A 21994-nucleotide genomic window follows, 5' to 3' on the forward strand; every position below is an offset into this window, starting at 1 on the left:
AAGCAATAGGAGACTACTGTGCTGGAGGAAGTTTTTTATTTAAATGTGCTGTGGCATGAGGTTCCTATCTAGATGTGGCTAACAAAAACCTAATGCTATTTTCACACCTTTCTATTAATCCTGTGTGCTGAATACATTCTAGATTAGGTAATTACATTTTTGCCTTACCTGTAAATAAAACTAAATTTTAGTTGTTTCTTTCAAAATAACTGCATATTAACTGCTTGTTAAAGACTTTTCACTGCATAAGTGCATGGCACTTAGTTGTGGAGGACTTGGTTGTGATGTTGGGACAAAAACCTTCCACAATATCTGTAATGTTAACTGACTTTAGACAAACTGAAGTTAACTGTTAGATTATTCCCCATGTGGTAGTAAAATACAGTGGAGGCTCTAAAAGCTTTTTATAAAAGTCCTCTAATTGGTTGTTGCTTGTGGCTGTGTCCGCATAACAGAATGGAACCACAGTGTTATATCCTTCTGGTCAATAGGTGCAGTGAGTACAAAGTCTCGAATTAAAAAGCTCTTTTGTTCAACAGTGCTTTGTGTGCTGCAAGTGGCCTACTTTCTGATGTTCTGCTTACACAAGACCAGAAGCTCAAATTCAAACAGTATCCACTCAGTTCAACTCCCCTAAAGTCGGTGTAAAGAAATGTGTAGTTCTAAATTGTCCTCTTGACACTTCTTTCTTGGAAAACCTCCCAGAGAACTGAGTATTTCTTTGTGCCATCTGTAATGGAGCGTTCTCTAATGTTAACATATAGAAATGGTTACAGACCTGCTGTCTTAATAAACTTTCCTGCAAACGTATCTAGTATGTAGAAAGCCTGTGATTTGTTCCCTCTTCACGTCCAATTATTTTTAGGTTTGCAGGCTTGTCAGCTGGCTATAAGTACAAGGACTGTCTGGGCACGCTGTCCAAATGGAGACGTAGCTCGTCGATACGGTGTTACTGACAAGAATCCAGCAGGAGACTACTGGAAGAAGATTCCTGGAAATGTCTCACGTTTAACAGGCAAGTTGGTCCTGCATGACAGTTCAAAACACTGTGATGTCTGCTTTAACTTCTGCCTGATGGTGCTCGAGCTGACCATATGCAGGGATTGCTGCATAATCTAAATGCTTTGTTGGCAGTGACAGTTTAACCAAGGGTGTTTTCACCACATGAAAGAAAATCTTCTCTAATTAGGAAAATAGACCCAAATATGATTTTGTTAATGTCTGTAATTGAAACATGCTATATTAATTAAAAGATGAATAATTTATGCTTTGCAGTGACCCCTCTAGATGAACTGTGGGCGATCAGTGCTTCAGGATCCCTTCTCCAGCGCCTCACTAAGACCTTTAGCCATTCCCATAATTTGCAGAAAAATAATGACACTTCTGTTCTGCTCCACCCTGATGATTTTGAAGATGAATGGGAAGTGATATGAAGTATCTCAAGCTTGTGAAGCAATGAGAAAAACTGAAGGACAAGATTCCTGTAATGTCTGTCCAGAATGTTGGATCTAAAAGCCACTCCTACTGGACCTGTGATATTAGCACTTTCGTATTGAAAGACTGACCTGTTGAATAGCCCCCAAGCTGTGAGTTCTGATGTTTGTTCCATTATCTCTTGGGAGACTCTTTAGGTGTGGCATACTGCAATTGTTATACCGTACTACTGTAGAAGCTCCTTTGGAAATATAACTCTTAAGTTAATCTTACTAGCAATGAAAGTGACTATTTCACAACAGCATGCACACTAATACATGTGTACTTATTTTGAGAAGGAATTCTGTTGCATTAAATATTTCTTTATGGCAGAAACATTAAGCATTTTTCAATTTCTTCTTGTACTTGGAACTCCAAGCCGATGGGAACACTTTCCAACTGCTATACATATACTTACAGTTTTTCCTTGCAGTGTGGAAGAAAATAAGACAAAGTATTTCTTAGTAAGGTCTCAGAACATCATGATTACACAGCATTGGTGTTGAACTTAATTTAATCCATTTCCTTAGAAATATCCACAAGGCCATACTAACCTTCCATTTCTGTAAATTTGGTTCATAATTTGACTTCGTTCACAAGGGAGGAGTTTGGATTACACCTAGTATCAGGGGAACTTTTTCCCATTTCACACAGCCATCAGGAAGCTGACAGATTTTGAGGGTAAGTCCCACTTTGGAATAGGAAGAAATTGTGTGTTGGGTTTGTAGTACAAAACAGGAATGTACAAGGCAGCTTTCATAATTCCTGTTGTACTGTATTTGTGCCTCCAGCCAGTGCTTTAACATTTGGACTCAAATTGTTTTGAGTACCAAACCTAGGTGTATTAAAAGGAAAAGTGGTAATTGATAGAATTACCTCTAGGTCCCATTAAAAATGGTGATATTGTGAGAAAATACTTAGCAATACTATGATTTTTAGCTATGTTAGCTAAATTTTGAAGTGTCTTAACAGATGTTGCAGCAGAGGTACGTGATGAACTGGGAAGTAACCTGAGTTAATCATTGCGGTTTATTTTTCTTTAAACTAAATCTTTGAGAGATACCTCATCTTTTTTAAGCAATAGAACTACAGATGGGAGAACCTGAGTTCAGTATCTAGGCAGAGGAGTTACTTTGTGTTTATTCTAAGCTTGTTAAATCATCAGAATGTTTTAAGCAGCTGCTAATCCATACTGTAAAAGAGCCAGCTTTGGAAGGGGACAGTAGTTGAGAAGAGAGAGGATGTTGCTGTTTCGAGAACTTACTACATAGGGAAAAGGATGTGTTTGTTTTTTAACCTCTGTTCTGTTTCAGAAAAATTCATGCATACACTGCACAAAACTTGGAACAAACATGGTGCAAGGCGAGAATGTGAATTGCTGGAGAGAGAACCAAGTTATGTCACGTTTTTGGTAGCACTTGTAATATTGGCTGTCAGTTCTCTGTCTGATCTTCCAGTCTTACATGGAGGACAGATTTGTTTCCTTTTTGCAGATGTTTGCTTCCTTACTGTCTCATCCATATACAGAGATTGCCCCAGAGAGTTTTTTTATCTTTTCTGGCAGTGGATTGTAATGGAATCAGCTTGTGAAGTAACCCAGTCTGTTTTATGCAAGCATAGTTTGGTATCTTGAGGACCCTAAAGAAGCTGAAAATCCGTATAAAGGAATTTTATGGCAGCTCCCAAGTCAACCTTTGGAAAAGGGACATGAGTACACCTCTGTGCCCTGCCAAGTTCCAGATGCTAAAATACAATGGCATTATATAATAGTGACACTTTTGTATCATATTTTTCAAAGTCATCTTAGTAATGGCTTGAGCTTGCTAGTTGCTGATTTACTGTATAATATTATACCTTGCTATGGTAATTAATGTTAAATTGGTGTCAAGAACTCTTATCAAACTACTTTTTAGGGTAGTTTCAATGAAATTAGGATGGGGTTTTAACTTTTATTTCTGTATTTAGTTTTTTTTTTTGTTTTGTTTGTGCTTTGAGATAAGTGCAATAAACTAGATTTGTAAGAAATAAATTACTGTGGTAAGACTCATCTGTTGCAGGATTTACAAGAGAGTTTTCTGTGTCTGGAAATTGTCTTGATGTGGAAGATAGGCCTGCTTATGAAACTCCTTCCCTGCTACTACCCCAGACAATATGGCAATGACAGTGTGAGGATATGGATACTGTGAAGTTTATTTCATATATTTTAAATTGTGACAGATGTGTCAGACCAGAAAAATGGTTGTCTTCCAAGCAAAGACAATTAAACACTTCTCATATTTGAATATCAAACTTACTGTCTCCATACAGGTCTTGCTGTAACAAAAGTAATCAAATTTCTTCCATTATGTGTTAAACAAAAATTGCACTTGCATATTAAATGTTTTAGCTTTCAGTGAAGAATATGCATGCATGGTCACAGATGGAAAATATTCAGGCAGAAAATGGGTGATTGTACCATGTGCTGTAGCTGCACTCTTCCTTGCATTTTGAAATATTTGAGCTCATCTGAAGATTTCCTGTGTTTCTGGCCTTAAACTGGAACTGCAGCTGAGGCTTCAAGAGCATGCCTTGGCTTCACTTCCCAGAGGGAACAACTATTTCCTGACAGAGTTGCAAACCTGGATAACTTCACACAAAAAAGCATAGTAATGATTAAGTTTTCAATGTTTAAACTTAACTACTTGCAGCCACAGGAATCCTGTTCAAACTCAGATGGCCCTTGCTAATTATCATAGATTTATCTTGGCAAACCAGTTCGGCTGCTTCTGCTGGTTCCTGAAGGGAAAAGGGTAGTCTCCTTGCAGCACCAGCCATGTCTGTTATGCATGAGTAATGCATATGTCACAACTTGAGGAAGGTCAGATGACTGAGTTAGTGAGCAACAACCATCTTAGATACATAAGTAACTCTTGTTTTTCTTTGTTTTGCAGCAGTAGGAAGGAATAGCATCATGTTAAATGGTACAAAGGAAATATTTCGCTAACAAGCATCAAAGAAAATACATTAATTGTGTAAGTAAGATAGCAGAATTGTTGTTAGGAAACACTACTACTGCTAAGAAAATCATAATGAGGAATACTTAATTATGGATTTGGCTCACTGTCTAAACATAGCTTTATTTCTGCAGATGCAGAGACACATTTGTTGCAAATTCTTTGTACCCATACAAAAAGTGTCCTTGATGCAATGGATAAAAACTTCCTCTTCTTCCCTGCACACATGAACATCAAAACGCCTGAACTCCATAACTCCTCTACATTGTTTCTCAACAGACGAATCCTGTCAAGTATCTCAAAGGCACTTGTGGGTTATTTCAGACAAGCACAGCATATTCTAGCTTATATTTTTGCTTCTCTCTTGAAACTCCCTTTAATGAGTGAGCTGTTGATAGTTGTTTCTGCTAGAGTTCTGGGTAGGTTTCAGAGAACAACCTGGACACACTTTTTCAGTCATTGATGTTCTGAGTGTAAAGGTATGAAATTCAAGTTCCTGTATGCCTATGCCTTTGCCTTTTAATTAGCAATTAGAAAAGTTTAAGTCGGACATGGAGATCTCATTATCTTGGTGAAAAATCTCTGGTCTTCAGTTTTTACATCCCATCCCTACCATCAGAGGTAGAGAGATAAGGTCTGAACCAAGGATTTCTAGCTGTAAAATGTGAGATGCAGGCTTTGTTTTTGTTGCTGCCTTCCTGAAAGTGAAAGTTGCATGTTGGAAATAGTATTATGGTGGCAAGCAGCCAGCAATGAAAGCTGATGTATTCCTGCCAGACAAAGTAGATCACCCTGTTTGGTTGATAATCAGTTATTGTAGTTAAAAATAACCACTGTCACATCAGCAGAAATGGATTTTAGTTACTAGAAAGTGAAAGGTGGGTTGCAGTCATAACTTTTGTGAATTATTGCAGTCAGAGCTTCACCAATAAAGATTAAAATATCTGGACAAATGAAATTATCTCCTTACTCTGCTGAGTGGCAGTATCTAGGTTTATCACATAAATAGCAATGGACTTCCCATCACTTGAAATCAACATCATGAGGTTTTTGCTTCAGTGCAAGAAATATGGTAAATAACACTGTGGCTGGTATCTGACTCAAAGTCAAAGTTGTTGAGTTAGCCATAAGGTTAAAATTCTGCTTGGTGCTAGTGGGGAAAAAAAAACACTGTAAAAAAAAGTAAAGATCTGTTTGAGAAAGTATGTTCGTATTGAATTTGGACTCTTATGTACATATATATATATATGCACATATAAAAGCTTTGATTTCTGTTCTCTAAAAACTAATACAATGATAATAAACTATTAACAAAATACTAAATCATCCAAACTGAAAAATTTTCGTTCAGTCTTGGTCCTCAGAACTAACTGAAATACACTAATTTTTGTAGCCTGTGATAGAGGCACTGAGCAGTGCACAACTGAATAGCACTGACTGAAGCTGTAGTTATGAATTCAGCTTTCAAACATTTTTCACTAGATTTCCATCCAATATAGAAAAAACAATGATTTAGTTTTCCTTTCTTACAATCTCATCTGAGCTTCACTTACAGCAGATAGAAATAAAAGAGACTTCAATTTACACTTGTGTTTTGAATTTCATATCTAGAGAATATACACCAAAATATGTATACAGAATTGTATTCATGTCCTGTACTTCACATCTAGAATTTGCACAAGTTGACTGCATGCATTATTTGTATTCAGTGGACCCGTAATGTGGTAAGTGTAGTGAGCCTTTGCCAGGAGCTCTCTTGTTGTTAGGAGTGTGCACAGGTATCTTTTGTATAATGAAATGGGAATGCTCAATAGGTGACTCCCTGCTGACGTTGTTACACTGCTGTATTTTGCATGTGTGCTGGATGAATTTAACAAAGCTCTCCTGGGTCAGGTGAAAGACCAAGCTAACTAGACTTTTCCCAGAGGAAAAAAAAAAATACTGTGAGGAAAGTTCCAGGGAAGCCCCCAGCAGACTGCCTGGCACACATGCCTGGGTGCACAGCAGGGGGATGTACAAAAAAAGAATAAATTTGCTTGAGCTGCAGGGGAGAAAATGCAACTGCCAGCAAGAAAATCCACAATCCCTGGTTGTTATAGGGGACAGACCAGCCAGCTGATCATGGGAAGTGCAAAGTAAGTAAGGTAATTGCTAGGATGACTGAGATTTTTACTTGCTCAGCTCCCACGCTTGTCTTGCTAAATCCGTTCTCTGCCTCAACAGATGGACTATAGTTTGTTCTCTCTGGGAGCTGCACCCAGCACTCCAAACTGGGAGTCCCTTCCAGCCCAAAGCATTCAGTGATTCTATTAAAGCCAAAGCCACGTTTTTGCATTACCTTTAACCTTGTCCACAATCCTCTGCAGCAAGTTTTTCACCATTGCTGTCTGCTTGCAATATGGTAACTTTTTAAACCTGATTTTAATAGAAGACTTCCAAGATGGAAGGTGACAGATGGTTGGGTTTTGCTTTTTTTTTTTTTATTAGGCAGAGATGTCATCACTTGCCAGATGAGTTTTCAAAGCATACTGAGCAAGGTGAGCTCAGCTTTCACTTAAAAGGCCATGCTTCATTCAGTCTCTAAGTTTCGCAATCATACATCCAGCGATTTCTCAGAGCTAGTTTTAGGAATAGGTTGACATCTGTCTTACTGTAAGGTTCAGAGAGCTAAAGAAGAATATTGTCTCTATAGAGCCATAGTGTCTATCATAGTACATACGTTCTGGGCAGTATGAACAGGCTTATTGTCTACATATGATTCCCTACCTTTGAGTTTTGCCAGCTTCCACAGTGGATAATAGAAATCTTTTGCAGATCTTGTCAAACACATGTTTTTTTAGGTCTGTCTGTAAGGATTCTTGCTTTAGGTCTAGGGTTTCTGGTTACCATTCCTGAAGTCAGCCAGGATGGAACACATCAGCATAATACAGAGTTAAATCACATCCTCGTTCAAGTGTTACAAAAGCAGCTTCCTTCATGCTGAATTTCACCAAACTGCACACAATTTTTGATGTAAAAGGTTAGCATTGTGGGGAGTAGCACAGCTCTTGTATCTACCATCTACAATTTTTTGAGCGCCTTAATTGGCTACAGCGATTTCTAGCTTGAGCTGGGTAATTTTAAAATCCTGTGTCTAATGGACCCAACAAATAGACCTATCTCTGTGTACCCAGATGATTTACATATCGTTACTGTATTTGTATTCTGCGTTCAAGATTCTCATCTTTGTTGTTGATCTCAGTTAGTTTTACAAGTACCAGCTTGTACAGAGTAAGTAAATTTAAAACAGCGATTCCCCAGATTTTTGAGTAAGTTGCCCTTGGGTCCTTGCTAAAACTTCCCAGCAGATTTTCCTGCACTTTTTCTATCAAGTACTTCTTATTGAAAGCGCTGCAGAAGTTGTATGCTTATGTAAACCAAATACGGTCCACTTGACAGTGCTTGATGGATCATTGTTTGAGAATTACTGCTCCAGAAACACTGCTGCAGTAGAAATGGGTACATATTCTTGCTTTCCCAAAGAGAATAAAGAATCTGACAACTATTAGAAATTATTTTATTTTTGTTTATTAGCATTGGTAACGTTGATCTCTTGGCTTACATTTAGCTATTTTCACAACAACAGTTTTATAATATCTGAATTCAGTTATGTATTATGAATTCAGTCATGTAAAGCTCAAGCAATACTGTTAACAGTTATAACCATACTGTGGTTAGGAAAAAAAAAAGATCTTTTTATTATTTTGGAAAAATGTTTTATGAAAACACATCTGGGCATCTAGGGAATATTGGAATATTTGTCTTTCGTGTTTAGTCCTATATAAATCCATGGCAGAGCTTTCATGACAATGGATCTTGATATGGCTTCAGAATTATTATTAGTAGGATCTAAGGCTTTGCCATATGACATCTCTAGAGGCAGCTCTGCTTCTGTTCAGCCAAATAATTCATGTTTTTGGAAGCCATCCCAGGCAAGTGATTTTGCAAAATAAATTAATCTTTGTATGAAGTGATAGTCAGGTACTGATTATCTGTCTTCCTTAGCAATGACTCCAGAAGTTTTAACACAGATGATACTTGGGGAAGGAACCATCTTTTTTTTTTTGCCACTCTTCATTCCAGTGTAGTCCAGATAAGTAAGAGGTTATCTTTGGGAGCCATTCTATGCCACTGATTGGGAAACAGGAGCATATCTTTTCAAAAGATAGTCAAGTCCCAGGAGGAGCTGTGTGGCATGTTTTGTACGGTATTTGCAGTTTTGGTCCTGGTTTGGGGTGAAACAAGCATTGCATAGTGCTGAAGTAGTTTTGTTTGTCACTGATAGGATGTGTTCACATCTAGGTTGCTACAAACAGCTAGAAGCACCTGAACTTCAGAAAGAAGTTTTGAGAAAGTCAATATTAATGAACTGAGCAGAGATAATGACTTGTGGAGGGCAGGAATGAAAGTCCAAGAGCCTTCAAAGAATACTTCTCTTAATCCATGGTTGCTAGAGTGAGTAGAGCAGAATAGAGTAGAGAGAGGTAAAATGATGGTTTCAGGAAGTGCTGAAGAGAATAATTCTGACCTATGGAAGAGGAGTAGGGAAGGATAATTTGGTTTAATGACAGGAAATATTTCCTCACAATAAGGCTTATTAGCTTGTGCCGTTGTCAGGAAATAGTGGCAGTCCCATTCTATGAAGCATTTCAGACTGGCCAAATGTAACAATTCCTGTAATGATGTAAATGGATGAGGACATTATTGAAAACTATTTAATATTTTTCTGCTTTGCTTGATTCTTTTATGTAGGTGGTTTTCATTTCTTTAAGTACCTTTATATCCTTTTATGTTCTATTTGGTGGATCTGAATTAGCACTAGTAGAAAGTTGGGACTTCTGAAGGTGCAGAATGTGTGCATCTTCTGTTGATAAGCAACAAACCAATAAGGAATTATGTTTTCCCACTGCAGAGGCTGGGGAACAAGGAAGGCAGGCAAAACTGCCACGATCGTGCTAGTTTCACATTTTGCTACCACAAAGAATACAGGTTCTCCATAGGCTCTGAGCTCAAGACTTTCTATCACACTGCATGCAGCCCTTTTGCCAGCAGAGCTAAAGGTCATCAACTCAGATAGCCCAAAGGGCTTTTTTTATTCAGATACCAGCTAATAGAAGTAGGACTCGTATCTTTCTGCCACACTATATTTAATGCCTATGTCATCAAGGACAATTGTGGTCAACATTGCACTAAACCAGCATGCTTGCTCTGTGTCCCAACAGGAAGGGTTTCTCCTACAGAGTCAGCTGCATCAGTGTTGGGTTTGGATCTGAGGAAAACTTCACTGTAATTAACAAATGGGGCCTGGTAAGGTCACATTCCAAAGCCAGGGATTTGGTTGCATAATTTTCTATGCTTTTGTTTTAACAGGGAGTCTACACAAGATTTGTTTGGTATCTGAGCAACCAGTTTCTAAAGCATCAAATCCCAAGCAGGAGGCAGGAAAGGCTTCTTTTGATTCCCGAACAAAAGACTTCCGAATACCCTCCCAGCTCTGTATCCTTGGTTTGGTACAGTACAGTGCCATTTCTCCATGCATGAACTGCAAATGCTGAAAAGGTGAATAGGTGCAGATCCAGACTACCAGCTGGGACTTAGCACCTCCAAAATTTAGTGTGCAGTGCTGCTTAGCACCCTCTGAATGGCACAGGATTTAAGCAGAGCTTTCCCTTTTGAGTTGGAGATGGGCAGGGCCAAGCTCTGTGTTACTCCTCCCTTCTTCTGCCTGGCTCTAGCTTGGAAAATTACACCCTCTCTATCAGGGACAGCAAAGCAATTTGCTCACCTTTTTTTCTCCTGTCATATACCAGAAGTGAAAAGAGGATGGGAACACATCAGAGTCCTGCTGCTGTTTGAGCAGAATATAGATTGTGAGTCTCTTTTTGTCTCTGGTGGGCTTAGCTATGCAATAGAGAAAAATGTGCCTGAAAACTCCCTGGCTTGTACAAGCACAAATGCTGTTCGAAGGTGGCAGGATGGACTGTTGCAGAACAGGGTCTGCTGCTAGCTAGCTTAAGTGCCTGTGAGACTTGAGGAGTTAAAGGCTGCTGCTTTGGCCACAGCAGGACAATACTAAGCCAGAGACTTCTGGTGATAGAAATATTTGCTGCCTTTACTTGAGGAAAACCTCAAGCTCAGAAGCTGGGCTTCAACTTCTCTGTGTGTCTCTAAACTGGTATGGGGAGGAGATGAGATGGGAGTTGGCTGTTCATCACTGGGCAATGCATCAGTACCACAGGTATGTCGTTGCTAGGCATATCTAAGCACATGTGTATGCATAGCTGATACCATGTGATAACAAAAGAATTAGGACCTTAAGTTCTGACACAACTGATGTGGTGCTTGACTCCACTGTCTGTCTGGCCATGCTGTCCTACTCAACCCCCAGGAGCCTTCAACTCAGTGCTTTCCTGGGGGCCTGATCTTGCTGGGGAGCCAGGACTTTCCAGGTCTCTTCAGCAGTGAAGGATAGCTTGAATTGTGGCCATGCTCATTGCCCATCACCATGCTTTAATTGTGCTTCCCCTGCCCCCTAAGAGCATGGTTGTAAGCAGCACTGGTAGGGGCCAGGGGCAGCCAAGAGTCTCAGGACACGCTGTACTAGTGGAGAGGACTTTATTCATGAGAAAAGGAATGGAGAGTGTCTTTCACTGCACATCCAGCCTGGCGTAACAACCCTCAGGGAGGCCATTGTCTCCTGAGTGACCAAACTGACTGGAGCAAAGGGTTATGAGAAGATAGACCTTGAGTCTCACCTAGAGCCTGATATCATGGCCCTGGCTCATGGGGTGACCTATGACAAAGGTTGGGATGATGTTGCTGGGTGTGAACTGGCCAGCATATTTAACAGCCCAAACACCACAGACGATGTTCTCTGTAGTGAAGGCAGTTATATATACGCTACCTTAGCTGTGCAGCTAGCATTTCACTTTGAAGGAAATGATCTGGTTTTATCCTTCAAAATATTCTGCCCAATGAGTGACTCAGCAAGTGATTCCCCTGGTCTGCCCTAAAGGCTGTCTCAGTAGGTGTTTTTTTGCCAGGGCGTTCTCAGTCTAACCATAGCCCTGGTGCTGCTACTGGCAGAGAAGATGACGTGGCAGCAAAGCTGAGTCAAACTTTGGTTATTTGGAGGAGGCAAACCTGAGGGAATGTCATGCTCTTCCTGCTGGCATGTGAGTGTTTCCCCTTGTTAGCTCTGAGAGCTCTGCAGTGGCTCTGTCAGATCACTGTTTCCCTGTGGTGCTGTCAGTAGTTTTCCTAAGCTCTGTGGTCCCTGAGATCCCAGCACCCTTCTGGCTGGGCAAGTCTGCAAATGTGTTGTGAGAGAAGTAATGTGCCCCTCTCCTTTAATAAGCAGTCACTCAGGTCATCTCCATTACTTGTTCAAGACTGTAGGTTAGCCTGCCTTTGGCTATAACCCTGTTTGTGCATGTCATTAACAAAGGACTGAAATCAGTCTGAGACTCTGCATCCTTCCATTTTGTCACTTTGAGTCACTAACCATCAATAGCTTTCCTTATTGCAGGAGTGGGAGAGACCAGGGGAGCAGTAGCAGATGGGTTTGGAGGAAGGGATGTTCAAAAACTCAGCTTCTCAAGGGACTTCATCCTCTCTCCTACTGTGAGTTAGAAGTTACTTTTCCTTTTAGGTTTTGCTCTAAAATGTTGCCCCAAACATTGTTGGGGAAATGGCACTGCATTAAAAATATGAACGTGCTGCAGTATAATGTGCTTGCTATAATTTACTTGCACCATTAAAAAGAAGAACCCTAATGATTATAAAATAAAGCCTAAATATTAAGAGAATGATGCCAAAAAAACACCCTTACACTGAAACAGTAATTACCACTTGGACTGGAACAAAGGAGCAGAGGGACAGTTTGCCTTCAAAGCCATGAAACTGTAGGAGGGGATCCATGGCAAAATGGTGCAGGAATCAGGGAGCCTAGAGGCAGGAAGGATGCTGTCCTCCTCAGAGCTGGAAGCTGCTCCTGGTCCTGGCTGAGGAGTGCAGCAAAGTGCTTTCTGCCTGGAAGCCTCTCTTTCTTTGGCCTCCTTCCATTGTTTTCCACAGAGGACCCTAGGGCAGGGACGTGGCTGGCCCTGAGGTCTTGTTCATCTCCCTGTTGAGATCCATGGAGCTTCCTGCCCATATGTTTGCCTTAGGTGGAGAGCAGAGGGAAGGGGACACTGGCCCATGTTTTGCAAGAGAACTCTGCCCTTCTGTTCTTGTGCTACACATGCATGTGTACCTGCTTAGTGGAAAGAGCAGGAGTAAATCAGTGCAAGAAGCAGCCTTGCAACACCATAGAGTTGATTGCTGTGCATGATAATACAGGACAGTTTGATGTGGTCTGAGCAAGTAGTAGGCAGAGGTTCTTTTTCAAACGTTGTAGGTGGAGGAAAGACCACGGAGGCCAGACTGGGAATTAATGGTGATCTAACCTCAGACAACTGATGACACCAACCAGTGATGGAAGTACTGTTATTAACACAGGTGTTAGGAAAGTTGGTTTGCAAGGATGTCCAGTGCTGTTAAATATTAAGCACGAGGCATGGATGCCTTGTTTGCCTAGTTGGAAGCATTGATCTGAAGATGGAGTGATGCAATGCACTATTATCTGCTGATGTCAATAGATTGGTTATATTGCAGGCTAAAAACCCATGCAACTTAAACACCACATATAGGACAACTAGGGATTAGGAAACAAAACCTGGCACCCTGGCCCATTTCTAGTCTCTGTATGCCTCTGTGCTGGATATTTGTCTTTGCTGTTTTCAAACCAGCTTGTAATTGCAGCCCTACCTGTATCCAAGGTCTCTACTCACAGCAGTCTTGCTCTCTTCCTTTTCTGCTTTACTGAATGCTTATCTTGGTTTTCAAAACCTGTCTGCACAGAGGAGCCTGTTCATTAGCAGCCCTGTTTCTGTCTCTGAAACAGTATGAAACCCTTACCAATTTGCAGCAGATATTCTTTGTGCTGTGCTGAGTGTTAAGCTGATGTTAGGCTTGATATTCCATATCTATGGTTATTCATAAAACAAGTGATTTTTCAGGTGTGTGTAGTAGCATCTACATCTTCTGCCAAATTTAAGGTGCCTACCTCTGGCAATGCTCATGCCAGGCTGTGACAATAGCAAGAACAAGAGTGCAGCTTTTATGGCAGGACTCTACATCAGAGAGCAAAACTGAGAGAAATGTTATAGTAAGGGATTTTTTAGACTACTAAAACCACCTAGTTTTGTGTTCATGTCAGTTTAAGTTCTTTAACTACTTTATATTTTGGGCAAAATAAGACTGTTAAAAATCCCAAACCCATCTTTAAAATTAGTTACTCAAGGTTACAAAAGACTTAAGCTTCAGCAGACTTCAGCAAATTTCGGTAGACTCTAGACAGGCTAAAATTTTAAACTCCTGAAATATTTAAGGGAGCTGCAAAGAAGAGTCAATTGCTGAATAATAAAAGTATAAAATAGAAAATAACAAAAAGTATATAAAAAAGTATAAAAGTATTTTTAAAAAGTAAAAAATAAAAGTAATCCAGTGTTTCATCTCTCCCCTTGCTTTCTGACTGTTTCAGTCCCTTTTCACCTGTAACAGCAAATAACACCACTTCGTACTAGAAGATGGGATTTTGTTTCGAAAGTGCTTGAGCAAAGCATTGGGAAAAAATATTATTTCATCACTGTTTCATCTTCAAAAGTAGTTTTTTGGAGGAACTGGCAGTAACTAAGCTTTTCAGGAATGCTGGCTCTACTGCCTTATACACTTTTGAAAGCATTTCCTACAGATAAGCAGTTTTCCTTGTCTGACTGTATTAACCTGTGCAGGTAAGACAGAAGCTTTTCAAGTATATATCCTTACCCCTGTGCTCTCATGGTGTTAGAACTTCATGAATTGTCTTTCCTACACCTTTGTGGCAAGCTCCCTGTCTTTAGCACTGACAGCCCTCTTCTGCAGAGACATGACTGTCCATACTGCTTTACTAAGCTTGGCAATGGTGTTGTCATTGGCACTAAATAGAATTTTTGTTGGCAGCCTTCACCCAGAGATGCAAAACTGAAAGGACTGTGGAGTCTGCACTCTACTGTGCTCTAAAGGTGGCAGAGGACAGAGAGATGCTGGCAAGTTAGTCTGAGGAAAGCTGATGCCACTGGTGCTGAGTCTATAAACATAGGACTTCTGTTTCGAAAGATGAGAAACCTCAGCCTTTTTCCAAGCTATGACTCTGAAAAACAAGCCTGGACGCAGTTGGGTGAGTAATCTGTAGTTACGGGTGGAGTTTGCTCAGAGTTTCTCTCAGCTCAGACATGTCAATGAGCCACATATAGTAAGGTACACCAGTGACCTTCAGCAGAGTGAACCCAGCATGGGCTCAGCAATAGGCTTGACTTCTGTCCTAGAACAGGAGGGGCTCAACAATTGGCTGACTTTGGACCCACCACAACACATTGAGGTGACACTTCCGTTGAAGTGAATTACCCAAGAGCTGGCAGGAGGGCTGTAGGGAATTGCAGGGGCAGCTTTGGACTTGAATTCCTGTTTTGTTAACAGGCTCATGTCCTGCCCAGCCTGTCACGCTGTTCCAATGTGTAATAACCCTCACAGCTTGGGAGCAGGAGCATCTTCCAGCACTCAGTTCAACTAACTCCCTATTGTTGACTCTCATTATGTCTTTGTCAGCAAGGCTGATAAACCTTTCCTCCCATTCCCCACTCACTCTTTTTCCCCCACAGCAAGATGCTTTTCCATGTGCAAGTCAGACCTGACTGCTTTACCATGTACTTAAGGAATTTAGCAACATAGGTATTTTTAATTAAGTGCCTGAGTGAGGGTTCATGTCTTTGGATTTTTATATTTGTATTATCAACAAGGTAGCTGAAGAGAATACCTAGAGCTGTTCCATGCTCTAAGGGACCTAAATTTCCTATAGTAATTAGTCTGAGTGTGTATCAGCTTGGTTTCTTGGGAAAAAGCAAGACTGGCTCTCCGAGGAAACATTTTCAGTGCCATCAGTCTAAGAATAGCAGTCTTCTTTCTGTTGCATCTCAAATTTCACAAGTATGGCTTATCTTTTATTGTGCATACAGTATGGAAATTGTTTTAGATGAAATACCACTCTGCTCTGCTGAAGCATGAACAGCTTCTAGTGTCTCATTCTGTGGTTTTCTTTTTTCCTAACCAAAATTAATTCATGAATAAAGGAATTTGTGCCTTGAATATGGCCTTTTCTGTCTGAGCACATCAGTTCCTTGATGACCCCAAAGGGAACAGTGCTGAAATAATTCAAGTAGCAAACAACTTCCTGGCTACAAATTTAAGCACTGTAACAGAACCCTACTGTTTCACTGATGACTTCCAAGAACAGAGGCAAAGCTGCAGTGCTGTGGGCTTGGAGCTTTCTACCATTGCAATGCTGGTGGAGCCAGCACAGCCTGCTCCCTGCAGAACAAGCAGGGACAGTGCCACCCTTACAGGGAAGACTGCCCAGAAACCTGTGGAGTAAAGGTTGCAAAGAACTGAAGTTATGCTCTTTGTTCAGGACTTTTGATGTGTCTAAACACAAGTGTTAGGAGGCAGTACTTTACCCTTACAGAGTTTTTAGATCTGGAACAGTTGTGATGATGTTTTCCATCCCTTGGAACATCTCAGATGGGATGGGGGAAGACCAAATATTTAAGACTGCCATCACATCCTCTTGGGGACTGGCAGTAGAAGGGACTGAATTCACCAAAACCAAAAAAAGCTGCTCTAAGGTCCTGGGCCCTTGCTATACCTTCATCAATCTCTCTAGACATAGCAGAAGGCAGGCACAAGGAAGCTGTCCCTTCTGAGTGCTACCCTTTCACCCTGCAGCAATTGTAGAACTGCTGCAGGGTCCATTCCTGCCTCCTGACAGAGCAGGAACATTTTTTTTTTGCTAGAGCAGTATGTTCTCTCCTGCTGTCTCCTGCCCGAGAGCAAGTACCTTGGCTTTCCAAGGGGGGCCAGAGAACTTTGCAAAGAAACCAACCCTTCTTTATGCATATTTTAAAGTATACTTTCTTGGTCTGCACATCCCCACCAGCATTAAGGACATTTTAATAATATGTGCCTCCTTTTTAGTCTTGTGTACATGATGAGGAAGTTTTCATCTGTGCCTTTAAAAAAAAAACCCACATCCTTGCCAAGAAGTATTAGGAGAGCTGTAAAAAAGGAGTCATCCTGTTCCAGGACTGCAAGGCTTATGTAACAGGGAAATCCTAACAAAAAGATACACCCCCCCACCCTGTGTCTGCTTTTCCAGGGCACATGCCACTTCAGGGTTTTCAGACACTCAGTTTGTATTTTGATCGCATCTGCCTCTCGTTTATTCAGTTGTATTTACAAATATATTCTCCCACATACCCTCAATTTGTACATGCCATAGAATGTCTTTATAAAATGCAGTGCAGACCTCACCTTACCACAAGGATCTTTAAATAAAAGAGATTGTAAAGTGCCAGATACAATTCTTTTTAAAAAATACAGTTCTAATTAAAACAGATACTTGGCTGCTGCATTTGCAGCTTTGTATACTGATTCATTTTTAGCACAACAGTATTTCTGTCAGGTGAGCAGGAGGCTCTCATACCCTACCCCTCTAGATCTCCAGTTTCAAGTCCAAAGGCTTCAGGAATTGAGGCAGAGGCAGATCATCCAGAGCCTCTGGGAAATGCTCAGGTGAAATGGTCCTTATCAAGACACGCATGGCTGCAACAAACAGTGATGGGGGAACCAAGCCCACGAGGCACTGGAACCTGTTCTCCCCAAGCAGGTCCTGCCACCACTGGCAATTGTCCAACAGTTGCTGTTTCATTGTGAACTGGAAGTCCTGAGGCACGAAGAAGAAGAGGCAGTCGAGGCAGAGGAGCTTGGCACGCATGTTAGCTGCCGGCATGTGGGCAATCTGCTGCAGCAAGGTGTCGAGAGGGGTATTCCCAGCACTATCCTGCAGGCAGGGTGACGCACCATGCCCAAGCAGCAGGAGCAAGCACTCGGGTCGCACCAGTTCACAGGCCACGTGCAAGGCCGTCTTGCCACCCTCTACCCGGCTGCAGCCCTGGCGGTCCAGGTGGCCAGCTCTGTCATTCTGCGGGAAGGCTTGGATGGTCTTGAGGATGCGGAAGAGAATGCGGGTCCGGTTGTAGCGGACAGCCATGGCTAGGTGTGGGGCCGAGGACTGGCAGCAGCTGAAGCTTTGGCTGGGCACGGCCAGGGCACTTTGAGGGAACTTAGCGAGCAGGTGCCGTGCGTAGGGCTGATGGTCGTGCACCAGCGCATACAGCAGGGCCTCTGAAGGCGAGTACAGGCTCACCTTGCCCCCATCCTCCCAGTGGAAGACCTCCATGGTTCGCATGTCCTCCAGAAACCAGACCGGCAACAGGTCCCTCACTGCCTGGTAGAAGGCGAAGGAGGACTTTTTGCACTGCTTCTGGGACTGAGCGCCGCGGCCACCGACCCACTGGACGCTCCAGGGCATGGCGGGGAACCGGGCTCCGTCGGCCGCTGCCTTTCACCCCGGCACACAGAGACCGCATCGGACTCGGACCTGGGGGAGGGTAAGGGCAGTCAGTACCGTACGGCTGGGGCTGCCCGGGTTCGCTCGCCTCCCCGCCGGCCTACGCGCCCCTCCCGCCGCCGGCGTAGCGGGGAGGCGCACACAGCGAGCCGCGGTGGCCCCGCTGCGCCGGACAACACCGCCGGTGCAGTAGACACCCATACTGCGGTGCAAGGGAGCCCGGTTCATGGGAGTCCCATATCTCCGGTGCACAGGAACTCGTTGCATGAGAAACGCCGCCCCTCGGTGTACAGGACGCCCGTATCCTCGGTGCACGGAAACCCGATACACAGGAACGGCCTCCCCTTGGTGCCCAAGACGCCCGAATCCCCAGTGCACGGAACCCGACCCAGCCGCTCCCGCTGTCCGGCTCGGCACTCACCTCTCCACTGGCCGCGCCGGGCCGCCGCCGGTGGCCGCCGCAGCCGCAGTAAGGGGCGGGGGCCGGTGCCGGGAGCGTGGCGCGCGCGCTGCCGCGGGGCTCTTTTATCCCCACCCCCCGCCCCGGGCGGTGAAGGTCGGTCAGGACCGGGGAACTGTCCAGCCGCCGCCGATTGGCCGCCGCCCCGGCTCCCCCGGGCGCCCATTGGCTGCGCCGAGAGGACGGGGCCCTGCACCAGGGCCTGCGTCACTGGAGGCAAAGTTCCAAGAAACTTGGCTGGCGACTTCGAGTCCCGGCGGGGCGGGCACTGCCGGGGAGGGGGGAGGGGGCCGGCGGCACGGGCTCCGGGGGCTGGGGATCCAGGGGGTATGGGGTCCCAGGGGGCAAAGGTCATGATGTCTGAGGTGCCCTGGGGCGTAGGGTCCTGGGAGCATGGGGTCCAGGGGCTGTGGTGTCCAAGGGGCATGGAATACGAGGGAGTATGGGGTCCCAGGTGCGTGGAATCTGGGGAGTATGAGGTCCCAGGGGTTCAGGGGCAGATGAGAGTCTTGAGATATGGGGTGCAGAGCACATAGGGTCCTGGGGCCATGGGGTCCCGATTCTGCGGCGTCCAGGGCACACAAAGACCTGGACATACAGAATCCTGGGGCACGGAGTCCCAAGTGCATGAGATCCAAAGGAGATGCAGTCCTAGGATCATGAAGTCCTGCGGGCATGGAATCCAGGGCATAAGGAGTCAGTGGCACATGGAATCCTGGGGATGTATGATCCTGGGGATACAGGGTGCAGACACCAAAGGTCCCAGGGGCATGGGCTACTGAGTCTATGGGATCCAGGACATAGGGACCTGGACACATGGGATCTTGGGGGCATGGTGGCTGGGTCACAGGGAGACTTGTGCTTTGTGATACCCAAAGGCTCCTGGGCATAGTACACTGCAGACATGCAGTGCCCTATACACAGAGGGTTCTGGGCATGTCACAGCAACGTGAGTCCCCTGGCAGGGCCCAGCCTGGCTCATGCCAGTTCTTGGCTTGCCCCTGGACAGAGGCTGGCACTGCCCTTCAATCAGCATGGCTGCAGGCACCCACATGTGTGCACACGTGCTTGCAGTGAAACTAGGGGCTCTGATTTCTCCCAGTTAGTGACATTTGCCTGCAGCCCTTCTAACTGAGAGTCACCCTCAGGGTTTGGCTATGGAAAAATGAGAAGATGGTGGTGGCATGGGATGAGCCTGGCACTGCTGGCAGCCCTGCACCTGACTCTGCTCTGAGGCACCAGCAGTCTCTTGGCCCTAAAACGTGTGTGTATAGATAACAGCATTGGTAAAGGAGGTACTTTCACAACCAGGATTTGCTCTCTCCTGAGGCTTCCTTACTGACAGCAAATCCTCGGATCTCCTCCATTCTTACCCTTGCAAAGTGGGCTTGCAGCATTTCCCTCTTTTGCACTTTCACAAGCATCTCTCCCACTTGCAGACATCACCCTTCTCAATCAGGAGGGTGTGATCAGGCTCCCTCCAAGGAGGCAATGCCATTTGCTGTCAGGTTCATGGTATCACAGATCTGCTTTCTCTGTCCTCAGGGTTCCCCAGCCTTCCCCTCACCGACATGGGAGTGCAATTTCTGCTGATCACTACTGGAACAGGCAACACCTTCCACATGACCAGCAGGATGTGCATCTCTGCATACTGTGGGGGGATTGCCAGGCATGTGCGGCCCACTCTGTGAAGCTGCTTGGGGTGGTGGGATCCAACAGCACGCTGCCAATCCTCCCCTTGACCCTAGTGAAAACGAAGCTGGTGAGGAACAACTGCTCTCTTTGTTGTGCTTCTTCTGAACCACCATTCAGCTGGGGAAACAATGCTTAAACTGTGCTCAGTTTGCTTTGTAACTTCTTCCCCGCCGTGCGATGCTTGCACCAAAACCCAGGGGTCTGTGTGAGGGCATGAAGGCAGGTGGGCAAGCTGGGCAGGACACTGCATGTCACTGTCACACTCAGAAACTCTCAGTGACCTCATCTGAGAGAGGAAAATCCAAGGTAACATGTGCTGAACTGCTTTGCCAGAGAGAATTATGTCCAGTGTTTGTCAGTGTGATTTGTCATCTGAGGATCCCTGCAGATCCACTGCAGCTCCTGGCATCTCGGATGTCAGCCCTGGCATGGAAAATCCTCTTTTATCACTTGTGTCCAATTCCAGATGAAAACTCATTAAAGGTGGCCTTCTCCACCACTCCCTGCTGTCTCTGTGGGACTTGCCTGTCAGTTGCATCCTGTTACTGTAGGCATGGGAAAATTTGTACCAAAGCGCAGGATCAAAAGAAATGGTTTTAAAATAGTGAGTTCTGTAGCCCTTCTTTCATGCCCTGGGCAGCCTCACCTGCCTGTGCCTCGCCACCCATCACTGATGGCAGCAGTACCCACTGCATCTCTGTGTGCTACCTGCTCTGGGAGATGACCCTGTCTGCCCATGAACGCTGGATCCTTTCCCTTGCTGTTGCTGGGATATTGCCATTAATTTGGATGTCTGGTGTGGTGACATGCAAAGTTGCCCAGCAACTCATCTTCCACAAGCGATGTCGAAGCTCAAAGGCAGGGGATTAGCCTAGTCACAAAGCCAAACTGGTTTTTCCATAGGAAATTACTGGTTTTGCTGTGTAAGTGGCACTGGTTTTCTTAGGCTAAGCTCTCCTGTGGATGTGAGGGGATCAGATACAATGATAGGATGCTTTAAGCCCCAACACTGGCTGAAGAACAGGCCACAGTGTGCTGAGTCCTTGCTGCCTCACAGCCAGAGGGTAACCCAGAGACTGGCTCCTGTTTGCAAAATGTATTTTTCACATTCATTCAAAGCAGGAGCCCACCTGTGGGAAAGGCAGCCTGTTTGTGTGCTGCACTAGAGGAAAAATATTACATTGCTCCAAAAATTTTTATAGTGTGGCCAGAACTAGTGATGAAACACAATAGCCCAGGCTTTAATTTTATGAGATCATATATACACAATGTATTTATTCTTTACATGCAGACCCACAGACATGACTTGTTTGTTTGCAGTCCAGCCTAGTTTTAATCACTTTGAATTAAGTAACTGATCTTATTACTGATCCGACTATGGGAGGGCTTATCACAGGTTCCTTGGCAAATGACGAAGATCACTGTATCAGTGCAACCACATTCGAGTAATGTGACGTGTTGTCTTAGAAGTATTTTTTCCTCACCCTCCTCCAGGACATCCTTTGGTTTCTCCAGCCAATGACTAATTAAAACCTGCTTAACATTACCGAAACCCAGCCATGTAATAGTACAAAGGCAAAAAGCTCTGCTGTGTCTTGCAGCCAACGTCACTTGTTTCCTGATGTTTTCATTAAATTGAGGGCAGGATCATATTGATTTAATGGACATGATTGTGGGTGTAATTAAAAGCAGTATGAAAACAGGCAGTATCAGTGAGCACACATAGCTAATGTTTAGAGCTGGTTTTGAACATGAGATGAAAGACCAGCAGAGACTACATCCCTTATTTTC

The 21994-nt window shown here is 44.0% G+C and overlaps 2 protein-coding genes across 2 annotated transcripts in view; one reads left to right on the forward strand and one right to left on the reverse strand.

The window, feature by feature from the left end:
- Positions 1–2097, forward strand: part of TECPR2 (tectonin beta-propeller repeat containing 2) — a 39049-nt gene extending 36952 nt beyond the window's left edge. The window contains exons 18-19 of the mRNA XM_054380665.1: positions 866–1015; positions 1276–2097. Coding sequence (XP_054236640.1) covers positions 866–1015; positions 1276–1433 — 308 coding nt within the window. The 3' untranslated portion in view covers positions 1434–2097. The remainder of the gene's footprint in view (positions 1–865; positions 1016–1275) is intronic.
- Positions 2098–16845: 14748 nt separating this feature from the next.
- Positions 16846–18021, reverse strand: ANKRD9 (ankyrin repeat domain 9). The gene has a single exon (XM_054400555.1). It carries the CDS (start codon positions 18007–18009, stop codon positions 17131–17133), a length of 879 nt encoding a protein of 292 aa, XP_054256530.1. The 5' UTR covers positions 18010–18021; the 3' UTR covers positions 16846–17130.
- Between the last annotated feature and the right edge of the window lie 3973 nt (positions 18022–21994).

The sequence above is a fragment of the Indicator indicator genome, chromosome 4, assembly GCF_027791375.1.
Source record: "Indicator indicator isolate 239-I01 chromosome 4, UM_Iind_1.1, whole genome shotgun sequence".
In the NCBI taxonomy this organism is placed as follows: domain Eukaryota; kingdom Metazoa; phylum Chordata; class Aves; order Piciformes; family Indicatoridae; genus Indicator; species Indicator indicator.